General features: G+C 51.9%; 1 protein-coding gene across 6 annotated transcripts in view; it reads left to right on the forward strand.

Moving 5' to 3' along the window:
• Positions 1–21,280, forward strand: part of ABCC3 (ATP binding cassette subfamily C member 3) — a 51,414-nt gene that overhangs the window by 763 nt on the left and 29,371 nt on the right. For 5 of the 6 annotated variants that reach the window (XM_006070150.4, XM_044939108.2, XM_044939109.2 and 2 more), the window contains exons 2-11: positions 12,095–12,271; positions 12,615–12,740; positions 12,943–13,080; positions 13,887–14,012; positions 14,214–14,275; positions 14,934–15,065; positions 16,466–16,657; positions 19,674–19,851; positions 19,949–20,110; positions 20,624–20,716. In XM_006070150.4, coding sequence (XP_006070212.4) covers positions 12,095–12,271; positions 12,615–12,740; positions 12,943–13,080; positions 13,887–14,012; positions 14,214–14,275; positions 14,934–15,065; positions 16,466–16,657; positions 19,674–19,851; positions 19,949–20,110; positions 20,624–20,716 — 1,386 coding nt within the window. The remainder of the gene's footprint in view (positions 1–12,094; positions 12,272–12,614; positions 12,741–12,942; positions 13,081–13,886; positions 14,013–14,213; positions 14,276–14,933; positions 15,066–16,465; positions 16,658–19,673; positions 19,852–19,948; positions 20,111–20,623; positions 20,717–21,280) is intronic. The other variant, XM_044939107.2, reaches the window with a different exon arrangement.

The following is a 21,280-nucleotide window of genomic DNA, read 5'->3' on the forward strand; positions in this document are numbered from 1 at the left end:
TTAGAGCAGCGTAGAGCTGGGATAGAAAAGTAGACCTTCCGCTTCACACACCAAATCTCTTTCTAAGACATTAGGCTGCTTTTCAGGCTGCTGACTGCAGACTCCCCTCTAGTTCTGGTGCAGTCCGTGTAGACAATCCAAGAGCTTTCTTACAGTTTTCAAAACCTGCTCCCCGCAGCTCCCTTGATCACCATTGCCGCTCTGGGAGGCCAAGTGGTGGTGCGTCTCCGTTTTACGGATGAACTCAGATTCGAGGTGATTATCTGGCCTGCCCAGCCGTAGACTGCTCTCAGATCCAGGGCCTCAGAATCCCAATCTCTAAATCTTTCTCCCATTTCAGTGTCTGTACAGGTGTACTTGGTGTTGTATGTGCCTAGTGTGTGTTATCCATGGGTGTGTGCTTGTGTGGGTGCGTGTGCCTGTGTGTGCACATGTGTGTACATAAGTGTGTGTATACAGTCAGGAACCTTACCCTTGGTCTGTGTTTGGGCTGAGCTGAGGGGAGTTACCTGGATTTTTTAAATGTGGGGCATTGGAATACCTGTAAAAAACGATTTTGGGGATCACTCTTTTTCTCTGGGTCACTAATTGGTTCATCAGAGATGATGTGAATTCTCTGTGGCTCTCCTTCTTGCTCAGCCCCACTGGAACCCCATCTGTCATCCAGTCTGATTCGGTCACTTGTTACCAGATCCCAGAGATTCCTCCTTTGGCTCAGGAGTAGACTTCCTCTCACTGCCACTTAAGCCTGGCTGATGTAGCCATGGCAGATCACAGTATCTGAGGTGGCCAAGCAGAGGACTTGTAAATCAAGGGGGAAGATGTGCCCAAGCCTCAAGTGCAAGGGCCCCTTGTTCCTGGGTAGACTGTTAACCCTAAGAGCTTAGGACTCTCCCAGGAACAGACTTTAAGGGACCAGGAGTTGGGGAACTCAGGACTCCTTTCCTATTCTCAGGCCTTCCATGATACTGTAGAATCCAAGTATCAGAGTGTGGGTGTGGAGCAGCCGGCCCAGCCCCTCATTACAGAGCTGGGGTAACTGAAGGAAGGGATTTTTCAAGGTCATATGACAGTCAGCTATGGATTGCTGGACTGGAAAACAGGACCTGGAGATATGGTTCTAACTTCGCCATTGCCTGACTGTGAACCTTTGGGCTTCTGGACTCCCTGGTCCCTGAATTTCCTGTTGCTTATGAGCTATGTGCGCCTCCTCTGAGAACCCCAGGGTCCATGGGAGTCAGCGCATCTATGTTAGGTCCAAGAGGTGACTCCTTTGAGGTCTCTGAGTGGATACCTCAAATGACAAGGGAACTGACCACTCCTCTTCCTGACTTCAATGTCTAAGCACCTTCCATCTTCCACAGTATCTTCTTGGCTCCTGAAAGCTGTTCCAGGCTGTACCCAGTGTGGCTGGTGACTGGAGGTAGGGTGAAGAAAAAGCAGGAAGGTTCCCAGCTCATCCTCTGAGTGTTTGCAGAGCTGAGACAAGGGAGCAGGGTCTGAGGCCTGGAGGCTGGAACTATAACCTCAGCTCTAGTTCAGTTACCCAAAAGACCTGGAGCTCAGGGCTCCTCATTGATGCTGTGCTAGTTTGCAGCTCATATTCATTGTGTGTCAGGTATAGTTGTCCCTGAACCTTTTATCTTTGAGGCCTATGGATGACCCACTTTGTTGGAAGTTGGTTCAGGGCAGCCAGAAAATACTTGAGCCAAGGGTGTAAAGCAGGGGCAAGAGAGAGAGTTCCGGTCCCTCTGGGCCACTTGTTTATTCTACCCAGCCTTTTTGCTAGCTTATCCTCCCAGCCTGTTTTTCCACCTGTGAAATGGGGAAATAACCCATCTCCTAACTATCTCACAAGACATATGGAGATCAAATTAGAAACAGAATGTAAAGTGATTTGAGAACTTAAAACTCTGTTGGTAAGATGTTCATGGGTCATGATATCCCTGGGAAGAGGAATAAAGAGGAAAAGAGATGAGGTTAGCAGGTCTAGATTTGGCAAGACCTACAGAAAAAGGGCTGGCAAGGCCATTGGGCCAGGGGCTCCCATTTCAGCTGTTTCCTGGGTAATTTGTGGATAAATGCATCTGCCTTAGCCCCAGCTGAAGGTGAGAGTAGGAACCCCAAGGGGACTCCTAATCCCGCTGGACGTGTGCATACGTGCTAGGTACTCACACACACACTGTGCACTGGAGAGTGATTCATCCTTTCTTTGACTCTCTCTCTTACCTCTATTCGCTTTGGGGTATATTACCAGCATCCTCTGATCATGCTTGGGAGTGTGTGTGGAAATAAATTCCAAGAGAATGAACTGTGGCCAAGTGGCCCAGGGATCATGGATCCAGAGATGCCTCTAGAACAAAGGAGGTGGAAGTGTCCCTTTGATGCACCATGTTGCCTCCTGCCTGGAGGATTACTCTGTTCTGAGCAGTGGAGACAGGGGAACACCCACGTGGTGATGAGGGTGCACAGAGCAAGGGCCTCCAGCTGTCTGCCCTAAGGAGGTCTTGACCTGTTTGCAGAATTAGCTTTCATCTGATGGCTCCAGCAAGTTCCTGGGAGGCTGATGCAGGCTTAGAAATCCAACGGTCTTAACCAGGAGAGCTGTCCAAAGATGGCACTGACTGCCTGAGCAATAGTGAGCTCCCCATCACTGGGGGGCTCAAACACAGGATTAGTAACCACTTGGTGGGGGTGGTGGAAGGAGGAAGGAGGCGGGGTCCTGCCCTGAAATTCTGCGACCAGCTAGGAAGAGAGAATGTGTGGTCAATAGGAAGCTCACCAGTTCCTCCTCTGAGATTTTCAGACCTCTTTCCCTGACCCTCTCCACACTCTACACATGGAATTACCTAGCAGCAGCTCTTGGCAGAGTCCTGTGGGTCTCCTGCTGGTCAGGCACCATTTTTCACTTTCACTGTTCCCCTGGCTGTTTACTCACCCTAGGGAGGGGCAGGGCTCTAGTCCCTAGACACTCCCTGTGTCTCCTGCTCTGTTCCAGCTAGTGCCACTCTGTTATTCACTAGCTGTGTGACTTTAGGCAAATTGCTCACCCTCTCTGAGTTCCAGCTGGGACCTCCTTCAGGTCTAGTTTCTCCGTTCTGATTCTGAGGACCTGAGCCTCAGACTCAGGGGGGTTATGACTAGGCTTCTGTGGACTTTAGGGCTCTGAGATGTCAGGGTCTTCCCTGGCCTCCTCCTGGGTCACTGCACAGTTGGAATAGGTGGCCACCGTAACATATGAGTAACAGAAAAGGCTCTGATTTCAATGTATTTTGATTCTTAAATGAAGATAGTAACCCCCAAAGATTTGGGGAAACTGGCAGAGGCAGGGATGGCTTAGGCAGGTAGGTAGGAGGTGGACACCCCTCAGCCTACTGGACACCAAACTCCACCCCCATCAGGAACCCAGTCCTCCCTGCCAAGCTAGGGGCTCTAGAATCCCTTCTCTCCATCCCACCTGGGGCACCAAAACTGAGCCTCTGAACTTCTGGCTCCTGGTAGAAACATTAGGTCCCCAGGCTGGCCTCTCCCAAGCCCTGATGTCCCCGACCTGGTCTGGAGAGCTGGAGACTTAGGGAAGGAAATGAGTCAAGGAAGTGGCACTTGGGAGGGAACTTTGCCAAGCCCTCCTGCTGGTCCTCTCACCAGGAAATGACCTTGGAGCCCGGGACCAGCCCCTAGGGAGGGAGGCCCCAGTGGGGCCTGCCAGCTGACTGGCCGAGGAGGCAGGGTCAGAGCACCTGGGTTGTGTCCACCCCTCCCTGGTGTGGCTGACCCAGGGGCACAGATGCAGCAGGACCCTGTTGGGGTGGGGTGGTGAGACTTGGATGCGTCACTGCTGTGTGTGGGGCCTCCCCTCCCCCACCTGGAGCTGTTCCTTTTCCAGGGCTGGATCCAGGTGTTCCTGGGCTGGGGTGGGTGCTCATGGGGGCTAATCCGTGGACTGGATTTCTCCTTCTAACTGGATAGTCAGGTTTCTAGTCCAGTGGCTCCCAGAATGCCAGCTAGTCTGTTACCCTGTGATGGCAGCCCCTTTCCCTCTGCTCTGTGAGAAGAACCACAGCAAGGAGGTGGTTTGAGGGCAGGCTGTACGGCTGAAAGGAGATTTTTAATGTTTCAGGTGATCTGGACACAATGTGTTCTATCCCCAGGGTGGTTTGTCATGTTGGAGCCCTGATAGGGACTGAGACTCTGGAGCTGCACGGCCTGGGTTCAGGTCTGGCATCAGCCCATGTAAACCGGGGCTGGTCACTTTTCAGCCATGAGTCTCAGCTGTTGTGGACATTAAATAATAATCTTGGAACACAGTGGGGCTTAAGTACCGAAGTTCTTGCTGGTTGCCAAGGCCCTTTCAGAAGCAGAAGGGCCAGCCAGGCTGTGAGCCACAGACTTTTGCCTCCAGACCCAGACCCTTCCAAAGGCTACAGTTAGTGCGTGTGAACAGGCCCATGCCCTTTTTCTGTATCTCCATTTCTGCTGAGATAATGAACTTGTCAGTTGATCCCTTCTCCCCACAACACAGGATTAAGGAAGTAATTACTCTTCTCTCTTGACAGAGCTATCAAAAAGCCTGGGGCGGCCGGGGGCTGGAAAGTCCCTAAAGGGGCTGTGGTGGAGGGCTCTTGGGTCCTTATTGCCACCTGTCCCCTGCTGGGGTCTGTAGGGGTTTCAGTCTTGGTGCCCATGAAGGGGCTCCCCGGTATGTGGTCCACTCTGGGTGCCAGACCTTATCAGTCCCATCCAGCTGTTTAATCACATTGTTAAGGGAGCTGTTGTTGCCGTGGAAACTGTGTGGGTGGCAGTGGGGGAGGGCTGTGGTCTTGGCTCCCAGCCCAGCTGGTGTTCTTCAGAATGGGGATTGGGGGCTGGTGGTTTGAGAAGGGATCACCCATCCTACCCTGTGGGGTTGCAAGGAGTAGTATGGGGTCCATGACCTCCACCAACCCTGTCTTTTACACTTAGCTTTGTTTGGGTCAGAGACCCTCTCGAGTGCCTTGGTGTCAAGGAGAGAACAGTCTGAGCTCCTGGGCATTCAGCTGCACATATGGGTTTTGGAGGGTAACTTTAACTTATTTGTCCATTTATTCTTTCTTTCTTTTGTTCCACAAATACATAGGAGTGTGGTCTCTGTGCCAGGAGCTCTTCTAGTCAGTGGGGCTGCCTAGCTGGCCCAGCAGAACTAACAAACCGGTCCTCACGGAACACATATTCCAGTGGAAGCAGACAGAAAAATTACAAACATAACAAATAACTCAGTTATATATCCTAGATAGGGATACTATCCTAGATAATGGTGAGGGCTATGGGAAAAGAGGACAGGCTAGCAGGGGTGGGGATGCAGGAGCCGGATGGGGGTTACAGTTCCAGTTTTAATTAGAAAGGTCAGGGTGGACCTCCACAAGATCTGAGATCTGAGCACAAGCTTGCAGGTGAGGAGGGCATGAAGCAGCACCACTGCCTTGAGACAAGCGCAGGCCTGACATTTGGAGACCGCACAGAGGGCGGGAGGCAGGTGAGAGAGGGGAGTGGGGAAGCTGAGGTCAGAGAGACAGGGGAGCAGATAATGTGGGTTTCAAGGGCACCCTGGGCTTTTCCTCTGAGTGAAATGGGGAGCCCTTGACAGGTTTTAACCAGAGCAGTGACATGGTGCGTCACTAAGGCGTCCGGCTTAGGTTTTATGAAGACTTGCCTCTAACTGCTGTGCTGAAGGAGACCGCTGGGTAAGCGGCAGGAACAGAAGCAGGGAGACGAGAGAGGGGGTGATGCCACAAATCAAGTGAGAGAGTGGGGTGGAGAGGAGCAGTTGGATCCTGGATCTATCAGGGAGATCCAGGTGAAGATGCCTTTTTATAGATAAAAAGCATTGGATATCATCCTTTCATGTAGTTCAACCTAATAATTTGAAGGTACAATAGACAGGATTTGCTGAAAAGTTGGGTGTGAGTTGTGAGAGAAAGAGAAAGAACCAAGGATGACTCGGAGGATTCCAGCCTGAGAGAAGGAAAGCATTGCCCCGCATCAAGGCGGGCAGTTTGGAGGAGGGGCGGGCAGGAGTTCTGGACACGCCGTATGTGATGGGTGCTGTCATTGTCTTAGCAGGCTGCTGTGCTGTGCGATGCTTAGTCGTGTCTGACTCTTTGTGACCCCATGGACTGTAGCCCCTCAGGCTCCTCTGTCCATGGAATTTTCCAGGCAAGAATACTAGAGTGGGTTGCCATTTCCTCCTTCCGGGGGATCTTCCCGACCCAGGGATTGAACCCACATCTCTTGTGTCTCCTGCATTTGCAGGTGGATTCTTTACCCCTGAGCCATCTGAGACATCTTAGCAGAATGTCTGAGGTAAATAGATAGTCTGGGGACAGAGGCATGATCTGGTACGCTATCTCCTGGAGAGGGCTCTGCCCAACGGAGCCCAGGCCGGATCTCCCTGTGGATCAAAATGGTCATCTGGTCCTCCTAAGATCTCTTGATTGTTGCCACAATGGAAGTTTATGAAACCAAAACAAGGTCCCAGCAGCTTCTGCTCTGTCACCTGCTTCCTCCAGTATTGCCCTACTTGAGTCAAGGTGCCTTGCGGTTCATTCTCCCCCCGAAGTGAGCTGGCTGGGATGCTCTCACTACTGCCATTACTCACGCGCAGAGACAGGTTCAGAGAGGTGACGGCACTCACCCACAATTCCACAGCTCCAAAGAGGCAGCCCACACTGGGTCCTCTCCATCAGGGTCTGTTCTCATAGCCACTCCCTGCCGGCCTCAAAGAGCCCTGCCCTTGACCCATCGTAAGGGTGAGTCCTGGTTGTGCGTTTGAACTCAGGCTGCGATCCCCCTACACACGCTCTCCCTCGTCAGTGAATGAATAGACCTTGACTGACGAGGTCCATCTGGGCTGCTCCTCGTACCTGACCCTGTGCTGGGAGTTGGAAGGTGTGGAGCAAGAGAGGAGAGGAGTAACAGTAAGGCCCAGTGTCTACCCTGAAGGGCTCACATCGCTGTAGAGAGAAGATATATTCACAGGTGCAGATCCAAGCAGCATAAGGTGGGAGTGGCTTGGTGTTACAAGGCCTGGGTGTTCCTCCCAGCTCCTGACTGCCAGCTGTCCTTGGACCTGTTGCCAGAGCAAGTGGAACCTCTTTTTTCTTTTGCAAGTCAGGCCTGATACTGTTCCTTTTCTTTTCTTTTGGAATAATGACCTCTTAAGTGCATAATAAAATGCTGCTGAAACATAAAGGGCCTCGATCACTCAGGTAATAGTCATTTGCCTGAGTGCCAAGACCATACAAAACAAAGCAAAGCAAAGCCCCTTGGAGGCTGGGGCACCCCAGAAATGCTTTCTGTAGAAGGTGTAACTCGAGTTGGGCCCAGAGAGGTCAGTAGTTCACTCCCTCCAGGCCCAAAGACCAGGTGATAGAGTTGGGGATGGCCTTGGGCCAGCTATCAGACTGGTAACTAAGGGGATGAGATTAATGGGTTTATGAAGGGTTAAACAGGGTGTGGCTGCTACTTGAGGGTGGAATGCATCAGTACATGGTCCTTTTGTACAATGGACCACGTGTAAAAATGGGGAGGAAGAATCCTCATACTCACCATCGAGGATGACACCCCTCAAATGCAGTGCAGAGTGAAGAAGCTAGACATGAAAGATCTAGGCTGTGTGGTTTCCTTTTAGGCAGGTCCCATGTGGGCAAAATCACATGTTGTTGGAACGCAGAACAGAATTCCCCTGGGATGAGGAGTGGCTAAGAGGAAGCCCAAGAGGAGCTTCCAGGCATCAGCCATGTCCTGTTTCTTAATTTAGGTTCTAGTTACAAAAGCATGTTCAGGGTGTGAAAATTCACTGAGGTGTATACTTAAGCTGTGTGTGCTTTTCTGTAAGTATATTTATTATACTTGGATAAGAAATGTCTTAAACAGGAAAACCATGCAGGCCGGGGTGTCTGCCTCCCCCATCTTAGAAGAGCCTGACCAGGCCTACAGTATAATCCTGCTCCATGATCCAGCCCTCAGCCATGGGCCAAGCGCCAGTGCTCAGCAAGAGTCTGCTGGTCCTTAGCTTGCATTGCTTGAGTGACTACTGAATACTGGGTTCTAGAATACAAGATGTATGTGGCACAGCCTCTGCTTTCCAGGGTTTGAGTGAAACTCCCCCAAAGCAGTGTGTCCGTGGACCTCATGCTCCCTAGAGGCAGGAACTGTTTGTCCCAAGTGTGCCTCCACCCCCCACCCCACCTCCCCAACCTCCCTACCAAGACCCTAGTAGGCCTTTACCAGAGCATCATCAAGTGGAAGACACATTCTGGAAGGCGGCTCTTTAGGTCTTTAAGTGCTGAGTTCAGAGCAGGAGGGATGCTCAAGATGGGAGAGGTGGGTCCTAAGCTGGGCCCACCACCCTGCCCTGTCGTTACTGGGATTTTGACAGGTGGAAAGAGGGACCAGACTGAAAAAAAGGTGTAGGAGTGCAATTTCGAGTGAAGTGAGTTTGGCAGTGGGGGAAAGGAGCAGTGGGAAGGCAGGAGGGGTGCTTGGACTAGGCTCCAGGAGCGGGTCTGGGGACATGAGGCAAGGGGCACAAAACTGCATTTCAGAAATCTTCCAACTGTGGGCAGGTGCATTAGAGGCAGAGTGCTGACCCAGATGGAATTAAAGAGTGGGGACAGGCTGAGGAAGGGGAAGTAGGGTGTGCAGACCACTCCAGGAACTGTTTTCTTAAGATGATAGAACTCAGGCATATAGTTTAATAGTTTAGATAACTGCTGCTGCTGCCGCTGCTAAGTCGCTTCAGTCGTGTCTGACTCTGTGCAACCCCATAGACAGCAGCCCACCAGGCTCCGCCGTCCCTGGGATTCTCCAGGCAAGAACACTGGAGTGGGTTGCCATTTCCTTCTCCAATGCATGAAAGTGAAGTCACTCAGTCGTGTCCGACTCTTTGTGACCCCATGGACTGCAGCCTACCAGGCTCCCCCGTCCATGGGATTCTCCAGGCAAGAACACTGGAGTGGGTCGCCATTTCCATCTCCAGTGCATGAAAGTGAAAAATGAAAGTGAAGTCGCTCAGTTGTGTCTGACTCTTCGCGACCCCATGGACTGCAGCCTACCAGGTTCCTCCGTCCATGAGATTCTCCAGGCAAGAACGCTGGAGTGGGGTGCCATTTCCTTCTCCAGTTTAAATAGCTAGATAGATAGGAAGTTCAAGGCCAGCTGTGGGACTTGAATGTCATCCTTGGACTTTGTCTTCTAGCTAGTATGAAGCCACTGAAGGTTTAGAGGGAGGGTTTAAGATTATCCTTTTGTTTATTCACTTATTCAACAAATGTTTAATCTATTTAAAGCAAATTTTTGGTGAGCACTTAGTATGTGCTGGGCATTGCTCTAGGTAGTTAGGATACATCAGTAAATGAAATAAAGATTCTTTCCTTCAAGAAACACATATGCCAGCAGGAAGAGATGAAAGAAAACACATTAAACTACTAAATTATATAGCATTTTAGAAGGTGGTAGGTATAGGGAAAAGAAAAAGCAGAGAAAGGTTAAGGGACTGCTGGAGATAGGGTGCAAGTTCAGTTCAGTTCAGTCGCTCAGTCGTGTCCGACTCTTTGCGACCCCATGAACCGCAGCACGCCAGGCCTCCCTGTCCATCACCAACTCCCGGAGTTCACCCAAACTCATGTCCATTGAGTCGGTGATGCCATCCAACCATCTCATCCTCTGTCGTCCCCTTCTCCTCCTGCCCTCAGCAAGAGACAATAATAAACAGAGTGGTCAAGGTAGGCCTCAAAGAGAAATAAAGACTTAAGGATGTCTAAGGGAGGAGTGTTCCAGACAGAGAGAGCAGCAAGTGCAAAGGCCTTGAGGCAGGAACATGCCTGGTGTGTTCGGAAGTAGTGCTGAGGCCACTGGCTGGAGTGATGGAGGGAGAAGCAGCGAGAGAGGTCACGGGTTGGCAGGAAGGTGCGCTGTGGGGGCCTTGTAGGCTCTTGTACTATGTGTAAAGTGGAGATGTCCAGTCGGCAGCTGGATATAGAGTTGAGGATTTGGAGAGTGGTGGAGTAAAGTTAGGGCTTCTCAGGTGGCACTAATAGTAAAGAACCTGCCTGCCAGTGCAGGAGACATAAGAGATGTGGGTTCTGTCCCTGGATCAGGAAGATCCCCTGGAGGAGCACATGGCAACCCACTCCAGTATCTTTTCCTGGAGAATCCCATGGACAGAGGAGCCTGGTGGGTTACAGTTCATGGGGTCCCAAAGAGTTGGACACGACTGAAACGACTTAGCATGCATGGGAAGAGATAAACTTGGGAGCCATCTGCACGTAGATGAGACTGGGTTAGATTGCCCTGGGGCTGAGTGCAGATGGAAAAGGAGATGAAGAAGAGGAAAGGACTGAGCTTGGGGGCACTCTGATGCCAAGAAGAGGGAACCAACAAAGAGGCTGAGAAGGAAAGAAAGACCAGGAAGGAAGGGGAAGACCAGGAGAGTGTGGGCAGGGATCTGGGCCCATAGGGCATAGAAAGGAAGAGAATCCCATGGAAATTACTCAGGAAGAGATAAGAGCTTGGGCTAGACTGATGGCTGAGAGGCCAGGTGGGAGGGGCCCTGTGGGAGATGTTACCATCCCAGTGTTACCCTCGAAGAAACTAAGGCCCAGAGAGGTAAAGTTCAGGCATCTTGCCTAAGGTCAAACTGTTTGAAAGGAGTAGAGTCAGTACCAATGAACTTAGCAGTGAACAATATTTACATAGTCAAAAATACGTGAACTCTGTTTATTTAGCAACAGCCTGTGATGTTTCTACACTGGAAAGCTAAGGGAGTTCAAGTGGAGAGGGAGATAAAAGCCTTACCTTCCAGTGAGAAGAAAATGGCAAAAGAAAATAGCAATTACCAAATAGTGGTAGATCATGTAATAATAATGAAAGAAAATTGCTTAAAACATGAAAGTAGCTCCCAGAACAATGTTAGCATGTTTGAACGTATTTTCCCCAGGAAAATGGAGCTGGGGTGGGGAGTAATGAGGCAGGGTACCATTTTCCTTTCCACAGTTAGACTTTTAAAGTTATATGCATTTTATAACTTTGAGAAAAATAAAAATGGTAATTCTTTAAACCGGCAATTAGAAAGTAGGAGGTTCTATCCTTTGGTGTTGTCTCTAGGTGGATGGGCTTGTGGGTGAGGCCTGTTTTTTATTTGTTTATATTTTATGAGCTTTCTGTAAAGAATGTCTAATACTTTGTAAGAAGGGAAAAAAGGATTAGTTCGTTGGTGGCCTTGGGGGAAAACAATTTTAGTAAAATATATGTTTGAATAGTTTCTCCCATCCATTTCTAAAAAAATTCTTAGGTGCAAAGATAAAACAGAGGGTGGGGATCTTGTCTGGACTCAGTGGTTCCCAAGGACACAAGACTTTCAGTGCTAGAACCGGGACAGTCCTATGCAAAATGAGACAATGGGTCACCAGGGCTTTGTTTTACAAAGCTCTCTCCACATCACCTTGTTCCTTTGAGTTCACTCCCACTGAGGGAGGTAGGCGGGGCTGGGGATGGCCTCCCCTATTTTAACAGAGAGGCAGTTAAAGCCGAAAGAGGCCCCCTGTCCCTTCCCTGGGAGACTTAGAGAGGAAGTGGACTCTTAACCATGTGCATATACTGCTTTGATAAAGTAAATTAATTTTTTAAAAAAAAGAGTGGAAATCTAGAATGACAGAAAGCAGATCAGTGGTTGCCTGAGAGGGATGGGCTGCAGAGGGGCGCAAAGGAGCTCGGATGATGGTGGAGTTTTTGATGTCTTTATTGTGGGTAGCGGTTTTGCAGGTGTGTACAACCGTCACTCACTGGATTGTGCGCTTTAGATGGGTACAGCTTATTGTGCTTAAATTATACGTCAATTAGAGAGAGAGAGAGAAAATATGAGGAAATGAGGAAACTAGCGCCCTTAGCCTCCTGGGAGAGCTCACACTTGGGACAATGCCTGCTCGTTTGCACACTGAGCCTTTCAAGATCACATGCCTTCCAACTGCTAGGGCGCGTGGAGCAGCTCTCTGGCCCAGCCCCCTCTTCCTGGAGCGTGAGCCCATTGCTGCCCCTGAATTCTTCTCTCTTTTCCCAGGACTCCAACCTGTCCCTGCACACAGACAACCCGGACTTAACTCCCTGCTTCCAGAACTCCCTGCTGGCCTGGCTCCCCTGCACCTACCTGTGGGCTGCCCTGCCCTGCTACCTGTTCTACTTGCGGCGCCGCCGCCAAGGCTACATTGTCCTCTCTCACCTCTCCAGGCTCAAGACGGTCAGAGGCTCAGGGTCTCCTGTGGGTGGGACCGGAACCTGAATGAGTCCCTCCCCCACCCTCAGTGACTGGACTGGGTTCCCCAGCCTCACCCGCCCTGTGCTCAGGGCCTGCCAGCTGGGTCTACAGCCCAATGAGATAATCTCTGGGGAAGTTCAGTCAAGGTCTCCAACAATGCTCTCCCCACTCTGGAGAAGCTTCCAGCCAGTGCCCAGCCCGGCCTTTGAGGGCAGGCCTGGGCAGATCTGTTGGTTTCAGGACCAAAGGCCCCTCCCCCGGCGGGGGCAGGGGGGGCTCTCCGTTTCTTTGAGGGTGGAGGCTCCAACCTGCGTCCCGTTCACAGGCCTTGGGCATCCTGCTGTGGTGTGTCTCCTGGGCTGACCTCTTCTACTCCTTCCACGGCCTGGTCCATGGCTGGCCCCCTGCCCCTGTCTTCTTTGTCACCCCCTTGGTGGTGGGGGTTACCATGGTCAGTGTGGGACCAGGGGATCTGGGTGGGGGATCTCTAGTGGGTTGTGGGATGCTGATGGGGCAACCATGGGCTCCGAGGAGAAGGCTGGACGCCTTAGAAGTGGGTAACCCCAGAAACATCTAGCCATGGGCCGTGGGGAGGAATGGGGTCAGGTCCAGATGTGTGCTCTGGCCCAGCACCTGCTGTTCTCCCTGCACAGCTGCTGGCCACCCTGCTGATCCAGTATGAGCGGCTGCAGGGGGTTCGGTCCTCGGGTGTTCTCATCATCTTCTGGTTCCTGTGTGTGGTCTGTGGCATCATCCCCTTCCGTTCCAAGATCCTTTCAGCTTTGACACAGGTAAGGGGAAAAGAGAAACCCGCCAGGTCCACCGCTGTCTAGGGACTGGCCCCAGAGCTCAAGGCACTGCTGGCACCCTGGCTCCTCCTCTCTGCCCCTCCTCAGCTCCCAGGACCTCCTCCGCTGTTCAGTCCCTTTGGTGTCTTTCCTTACTTGTTGCATCTCTGCTGAGAAGCAGGCTGGTGAGCAGGGTGAGAGCCGGTGTAACCAGGGAAATGCAGCAAGATGAGCCCTTTGCTGGCTGCTTGTGGAATGTGGCCACTGCCACCGTTGCCGCCACCGTCAAATGCAGTGTTTGTGCAGTGAGGACGTGTGTGCAACCATGAACAATTTTGGCTTCCCTGGAATCCCATTATCTCATTCTCCCCCTTTTTCCTACCTCTCTCAGTCCCTGATCTTCCTCTTGATTTTCAGTGGCGGTGGGGGGAAGGTGATGTGGTGATAGGAGCACTGGGGATCAATCTAGTGTCTCCCTATTTCTCTATCTCAAGAGAAGTCAGTCAAGTGTATTTATAAGAGCACAGGTTGAGAACAATCCAATTACTTTGTGATCTTGGGCAAGTTCCTGAGCCATTTGAAGCCTCAATTCTTCAATTACACATGGGGATGTAGGTGAGCAGGGCAAGTCTCCACCAAATAGCAGACCCCCTATGATCTTTCCCCTCTCTCAGAGCCCTCTGGGTGGGGGACCCCGGGACCCCCAGGGGCTGACTCCTACACAGAGGGGTCTGGTGCCCCCAAGAAGTCCTTTGGACTACAGGCCCAGGGATCCCCAAGCTATGATATTGCTCTCCTTTCTCCCCCAGAGCAAGATCTCAGACCCTTTCCGCTTCACGACCTTCTACATCTACTTTGCTCTGGTGCTGTCTGCCCTCATCCTCTCCTGCCTCAGAGAGAAGCCACCGTTTTTCTCCCCCAAGAATATGGACCCTGTAAGTTTTAATGGAGGTGGGTGGTAAAGGCGGTTCCACAGCCCATCGCTCAGCCCAGTCCTTCCAATTCATTCGATCTTGTCACCTCCAGAATGTGCAAACTGGGGCTCGGAGCAGAAAGGAGGGAGGCACCCCCCTCCCTCTGCTCTGCCTTGAGAGGAAAGATCCTGATTTCCCCTGTCTCACTCTTTTACCTTCTAGAACCCCTGCCCAGAGGCTGGAGCTGGCTTCCTCTCCCGCCTATCTTTCTGGTGGTTTACAAAGTAAGTTTTCTCTTTCCTACGCCTGGGGATCTGGGGGTGGGGATGGATAGTTGGGGAGTTAGAGAGAGGAACGGGAGCAGGCCAAGAATTCAAGAGCTTGAGGAACTGTGAACCCTGGTGAGCATGGGGCAGGCAAGGGTGGGGAAACCTGTCTGTCTAGGCTGGGGGCTGAGTACAGAAGCCAGGCCTAGTCCAGTTCTGATCCCAGGGCAGGCCATGGGGACAGGCCCAGGGTTCTAGAGGGAGAATTAGTTCCCAACTCTTTGGTCAGGGATAAGCTTGCAGCTGTCATTTCCTTGGGCATCTCTCAGAGTAGCTAAAGCAGGAGAATTATGTCTGTGACCTTGGTGACAGCTCACTAACCATATTGCACTGAGGAAGCTCCTGGGCTAGGGCTCCATCCAGTGGGTCTATCATCGCTCAGGGCCCAGTCAGCATCAATTCATCACCAGGGCCCAGGAGTCAATGGGGCATCTGAGAAGGAGGGAGAAAGGGCAGAACTTGGAGTAGGAGTCAGTGACCCCCATCTTGCTCACTGTAGGAATAAAGGAGACACTCTTCTTGGCTACTATCCCCCCAGGGACATCCTCTTGTCTGGAGACCCTTGTCCCCAGGCTCCTAAACTCTGACCCAGTGTGCTGCTGCCTGCCCTCTCCAGGTTGGCCATCCTCGGCTATAGGCGGCCCCTGGAGGAGCGAGACCTCTGGTCCCTAAACAAGGAGGACCGCTCCCAGATGGTGATGCAGAGGCTGCTGGAGGAGTGGAAGAAGCAACAAGATCAGGCAGCACGGTGAGGCCCCCCTCTCCCCAGTCCCCGCACCCCTCCACCCCAGCCCCTTCACACAGCCCGGGTCTCCCGCAGGCGAGGTTGGTAGATGACATGGCTGGGGGTGGAGAAAAACACAGGTGCAAGTGGTCCTGGGTGTGCAGTTTAGGCCTGCATGGGGCCAGCTGGAGAGTGGCTGACACTTTCTCAACACTTACTTTGTCCAAGGGGCTTCCCTGGTGGCTTAGACAGTAAAGAATCTGCCTGAAGTATGGGAGACCTGGGTTCAATCCCTGGGTTGGGAAGATCCCCTGGAGAAGGGAATGACTACCCACCCCAGTATTCTTGCCTGGAGAATTCCATGGACAGAGGAGTCTGATAACTACAGTCCATGGGATTGCAAAGAATTGGACACAACAGAGCGACTAACACTCTGTCTGAGGAGTAGTTCTAAGATTAACCCAGTCAGTCTCTGACAGCCCTACTGCACAGGCTGTAATGTCTTGTGTGACAGATGACATCACTGAAGCACTGAGGTTTGAGGATTCAGCCAAGGTGCCCTAGTTGGTGGTGGCATGGGCAGAATCCACACCCAACTGTCTGGCCCCTGCAGTCACCACTGAACTGCCCTGACTGACTTGAAGGGTGGGTTCCGGAGACTTCCCTCAGGAGGGGAAAGGACCAGGGGAAGAAGGTTAAGGCCAGCGTCCCCGCGTAATCCCGCCTTTTATGTGGAGCCAACAGCTGGAGGAGATTACCATCTGATTGAGGGCCTTCCCACTGACCCAGGAGTCTGTCTCTGGCTGACTACTCAGACAAAAAATCTGAGAGTCTGAGTCCTCCTTCTTCACCCGCATCCCCCCCAGGACCAAACCCTTTTGCCTTCCACCCACAGTCTGGGTCCCAGGAGTCCCATGCTGGTTCTGTCTGAGCCCCTGACGGCCAACTGTCTGTGGAGGAGCCAGGGACCTGGACTCGGTCATCCGTGTCTTGGGTTCATGGCTTGGAGCCTCTAAGACCTAACGGCCTCCAGTCTGCCTGCTGCACCCCATCTCTGTCCCTTCATGCCACCTCCACTCCCTCCCTGCTCCGCCCCCTAGTGACTAGGCCACTAGCCAGCCCTGCCCAAGTCTCCTTTCTCATAGCATTCTCCCTGGAGCCAGCAGCCCTGGAGAGGCAGATGCTGGAAATTGCTGGGTGTATAGTTCTTGGGGAGCAGTTAAGACACCCCTTCATATATCTTCTAGAACCTGAAGACAGAGTCACTTGGGGATTCTCAGCTGGAAAGTTGCATTGTCTGTTCCAATTCTGAGAGCCAAGAAAGCAGCTCCCCCTCTTACCTGCTCTTCAACAGCCCTGGTGGCCCTTGGCTTCATGGGGCCTTTGTACCCATTCCGACTCACTGTCTTTCCTCCTCGGACCAGACGCCAGGCTGCAGAGGCTTCTGGGAAGAAACTGTCCAGTGAGGGTGAGGTGCTGCTTGAGGGCCGACCCCGGGCCCCGGAGGCCTCCTTCCTGCGGGCCCTGATGGCCACCTTCAGCTCCAGCTTCCTCCTCAGCATGGGCTTCAAGCTGATCCAGGATCTGCTGTCCTTTATCAACCCGCAGCTGCTCAGGTCTGTCCACGCTCCCTCCCGCATGGCCCTTCCCGGGACAAGGGTCTGGCCTGGGGGATGAAGGGTGGGGAAAGAGCCCCAGTCCAGGAACTGGGGGGGCTATCCCCATTTTCTGTGGGACCCTTGGCAAGTGGCAGAGTCTCTGCACCTCCTTTCCCCACTCACATCCAACTTACCTGGCCCAAGTACAACTGCCAGGCACCCTGATGTATACATTAGCAAACATTCTCTCTTTAAATCCTTCCAACATTCCTACAGAGGATTTCCCATTTTACAAATGAGGAAGCAGAAAAACAAAAAACATCAAAAAATGAGGAAATAAGAACTCAAACAAATGAAGTGATTTGACCAAGGGCACACAGCTGGTGGCGATGGATTTGAGTTCAGAGCTCTGAACTCCAGCTTTGGTGCTCTTTCCATTTGTTCCCTGAGTAGCTTGGGCTAGAAGGAGCTCTCAAATGCGGGAATGGGAAGGAGCCCTCACTCCATTGCTCCTCCATTCATGAATTTGTGCGTTTGCTCATTCAATGAATATTTTTTGAGCCTCCAGGGTCTCAGAATAGTGCCAGACCCTAGGTATACAAAGATAAATAAGATATGGTCTTAAAGTCTTGTGGGAGAAACTGGTGTGTAAATCTGTTAGAGCACAGTGTGGGCATAGGTGTACTCAGGTGTCTGAAAAACCCCTCAGAGGGGCAGGAAGCCAGCCTGGGAAGGGGCAGGGTACTCTTGCCAGCCAGGGAGGTTATCTAGTTTGGAAGGACAGGCAGCTAACTAACTAGGTGCAGAGTCACAAAGGCCTGAGACAGCATGACTCAGGAACTCCAAGTGCTTATGAATGCTAGAGGGAGGGTGGCTGGAGGGAGGGGCAGAACAACACAGGGAGAGAGGGAAAGCTAAGAAAATCCTTTGAAAGATTTGAAGCCAGGGAGGGGCATCTGGCTTGCATCTGGAAGGATCCTCTGCTGGTAGTGTGGGTGGTGTAAGGCAGTGTAGCCAGATGGAAGTGGGCCAACTAGGTCTAAGGAAAGTCCAGGTCAGGAATGAGCTGGATTCAGGAGCTACTCTGGAAATGCGTGCTTGTGTCAGGGAAAGGGAGGGGACAAAGGTGACCTGGGTTCTTGGATAGCTAGAGAATGATGGATTTTATTTTATTTTTTGCTGAGATAGTGAACTCAGCAGGAAGAGAGACCTGGGCACGGGGCACAGTGGTGAGCTGCATCTTCGCCATGTCAGGCCTGAGGTGCTGGTGGCCCCCAAGGGGAGATTCCCAGCTAAAGGGAAGTCAGCGAGTTTTCAGAGTCATCATGGAAGCCCAGGGCTCCATCTCTTTGGCTTACCCCTCCCAGAGAGGGGCCTTCAAGTAAAGGCCCCAGACAGAGTCCTAGGGCCTTCTGACAGGTATGGGGGAGCAGAAGACTAACCTGGAGGGGCCAGAGTTGGGAAAAGAATCCAGATTGTGGACCAGGGCACAGAGAACACATCCAGGGGAAGCCATGGCCTCCAGTGAAGAGAGCTGACCAGGAAAATAGAGCCTGAGGAAGGCAACATGGAGTTTGTTGGTGACTTTGCCAGACACAGAGGCTGAGACAAAGGGGAAGGGCCTGAGAGAAGGGTGTCTGCAGTGGAGATAGGGCCAATGAAGGTCTAGAAACTTGCTATAAAAGTTTTTAGTTTCCTAGGGTAACAGAGTCCCACAAACTGGGTGGCTGAAAACAGAAATGTGTTCTTTCATGATTCTGGAAGCATGGTCTGAAATCAAAGTGTCAGTGGGTTGGTTCCTTCTAGAGGCTCTGAGTGAGATCTGTTCAGCTTCTGGTGGTGCTGGCAGACTAGACTTCCTTGGCTTGAGACTCATCGCTCCAATCTCTGCCTCCATCTTTGCATGGCATCTTCCTGTATGTGTGTGTGTGTGTGTGTGTGTGCGCGTGTGTGTGTGTCTGCATTTGTGTCTCTGTGTGCAAATCTCCCTCTCTTTTCTCTTATAAAGATGCCAGTCACTGGATTCAGGGCCACCCTATTCCAGTACAACCTTATCTTAACTTGACTATGTCTGTAAAGATTCTCTTTCCAAATAAGGTCACATTCATAGGTACCAGGGGTTAGGACTTGAGCATGTCTTTTGGGGAGTCACACCCAACCCACAGCTGAAGAGGCCTGGCCATGACTGTGGAGGAAGCTCCATGGGGCCAAGGGGAGGTTTGTCCTTACATGGAAGAGACTTGATCATGTTAGTCGGCCAAGGCACAGAGCTGCCAATGGAGAGGAGGTTCCTGAAGATGAGGTGAAAGGGGGCCAATGATGAAGCATGCTTCTGAAGAGGTGGGTGGGATCTGGGGCTTAGGGGGCAAAATCCAGCGTGGAAAGTCAGAAGGACGCCTCCTGTCCTGAGGCAGATGGAAGAGGGTGAATGTTTGCAGGGAAGTTTGTAGTTGGCAGGGAGTTCTCAATGGAAACAAGTAAGTGGGCCACTGCTGAGAGAGGTGGGGAGTGAGGACAGATCAGAAGGTAAGAGGTGAAGAGGACTGTGGGAGAGGAAGTAGATTAGGGTCCTGGAGAAATCACTGGGCAGCTCTGGGGGCTGCTGATATTGAAGAGGATGGATTTCAGTGGCAAGAGTCTGTGTAGTCATGCACTGGACTTCAGAGCCCTCAGCAGTCCAAGAAAAGGTGAAGGAAAGTCTAATCAATGGACATGTGGCATTGCTTCCTGCCACATGGTCCAAGGAGGCAAAACAGGCAGGCCAGTGAGGTTGGTGGCCAGAGCGTAATAAAGAGGTGGGTGGAGGGAGGCATGGTAGATGGAAGAGGAGGTGGAGGCAGAAAGGAGTAAGGAGACAGAGTCTTGCGCCAGCTCTGGGCTGATTCCCGTGGTCTGGGTTGGGGCTGTGGAGGGCCAGCAGCCTCCAAATGAGAGGCTTGAGAGAATGGAGGCTGAGAGGCAGGAAGAGAGCAGTGGTAGGAGGAACAGCCTAGATGAAATTCCCCACCCTTATTGTTCTCTCCTCCGTTTGCAGCATCCTGATCAGATTTATTTCAAACCCCACGGCCCCCACCTGGTGGGGCTTCCTCGTGGCCGGGCTGATGTTCGTGTGCTCCGTGATGCAGACCCTGATCTTACACCAGTATTTCCATTGCATCTTTGTGATGGGGTTGAGGTTTCGCACGGGTATCATAGGTGTCATCTATAGGAAGGTCAGCTGGAGCAGGAAATGAGGGGCTGGGGAGGCCAGCCCTGGGGAACTTTGAAGAGACTCGCACGACCAGCCATCAGCCAACTGTCCACCTGCAGGCTCTGGTCATCACCAATTCAGTCAAACGTGAGTCCACTGTAGGCGAAATTGTCAACCTCATGTCAGTGGACGCGCAGCGCTTCATGGATGTTGTCCCCTTCATCAACCTGCTGTGGTCAGCACCCCTGCAGATCATCCTGGCAGTGTACTTCCTCTGGCAGGTGACTCTTGACCCCTGATCTCTGCCTCCTTCCTCTGACTTCTCCTTCCTTCAGATGGGACAAGAGAGAGTTATTCTGGGTCAGCAGAGGGGTGGGGGACAGAACTGTGAGGATGCTGGTGTCTGCAATCAAGTCTTTCCAGCCTGTGAGATTGTCCCTCTCACAGAACCTAGGGGAGGGAAGAGGGACTGGGAGACAAGGTGGGTGTGACTCTGGTTGTCATCGCCTATCTATCTGTATTTGCCTCTCTGTGTGTCTGGACGCCCTTCAGTGGCTGCCTGTTTGTCCCTATCTGTTGTCGTTATCCTATGGCTGGCTGTTTCTGCAAATGTTTTTGCAATTTTGGCTTTATCTGTATGTCTGCTTTTCACTGTCCCTCTGTTTGGCTGACCACTAACTTTCGCTTCGGGCCCATCCCTGCATTTCAGGTCAATAGGCTTCTGTCTGCTGGGCTCTGTCTGTACACTCTGTGTATGTGTCTGTCTGTCTAATCTATCCACCGTGCATCCCCAGAACCTGGGTCCCTCCGTCCTGGCTGGAGTTGCTCTCATGGTCTTGCTAATCCCGCTCAACGGCGCTGTGGCTGTCAAGATGCGCGCCTTCCAGGTGGGTGCTGACAGGCTGAGCTGCTCCCGCCGGGAGCCCTGGCCAGGTGGAGTGCAGCCACTAACTTTGGCCTTATCCACTACCTTGCTTACGGAGTACAGATGGCTCTAAGCCACTTTCACAAACCTTAGCTTGCTCTAGCCTTACACCCCTGAGAGGGTTTTAGAAACATTCTCATTTTGCAACTGAGGAACCAAGGCCCAGAGAGATTACAGCAGTCCAGAATCAGACAGAACTTGCCTCTTCTGGTCTAATGAGAGTTTCTCCACCACATTGCACTTAGTGTAAATAGCCAGTCATTCAGTCCTTTATTTGCAAACATTCATTAAAGTCTTCCCTAGCTTCCCACTGTACACAGCATAAATGACAAATTTCCACTACCAGCCACTAGGCCCCTGCTCACCTTTCAAGCCCTCACCTCCTGGAATATGGCTAAATTTCAGCCAGTCCAGCCTCTCTTTTCTCCAGATCACCAAGCTCTGCGTGCCTCTGGGCTGCCATACATACTGTTCCCTGAAATGTGCTTCAGCCTTCCTTGCTTGCCCAGTTCCTTTCCTTCCTTCA

Source organism: Bubalus bubalis, chromosome 3 (genome assembly GCF_019923935.1).
Source record: "Bubalus bubalis isolate 160015118507 breed Murrah chromosome 3, NDDB_SH_1, whole genome shotgun sequence".
Taxonomy (NCBI): Eukaryota; Metazoa; Chordata; class Mammalia; order Artiodactyla; family Bovidae; genus Bubalus; species Bubalus bubalis.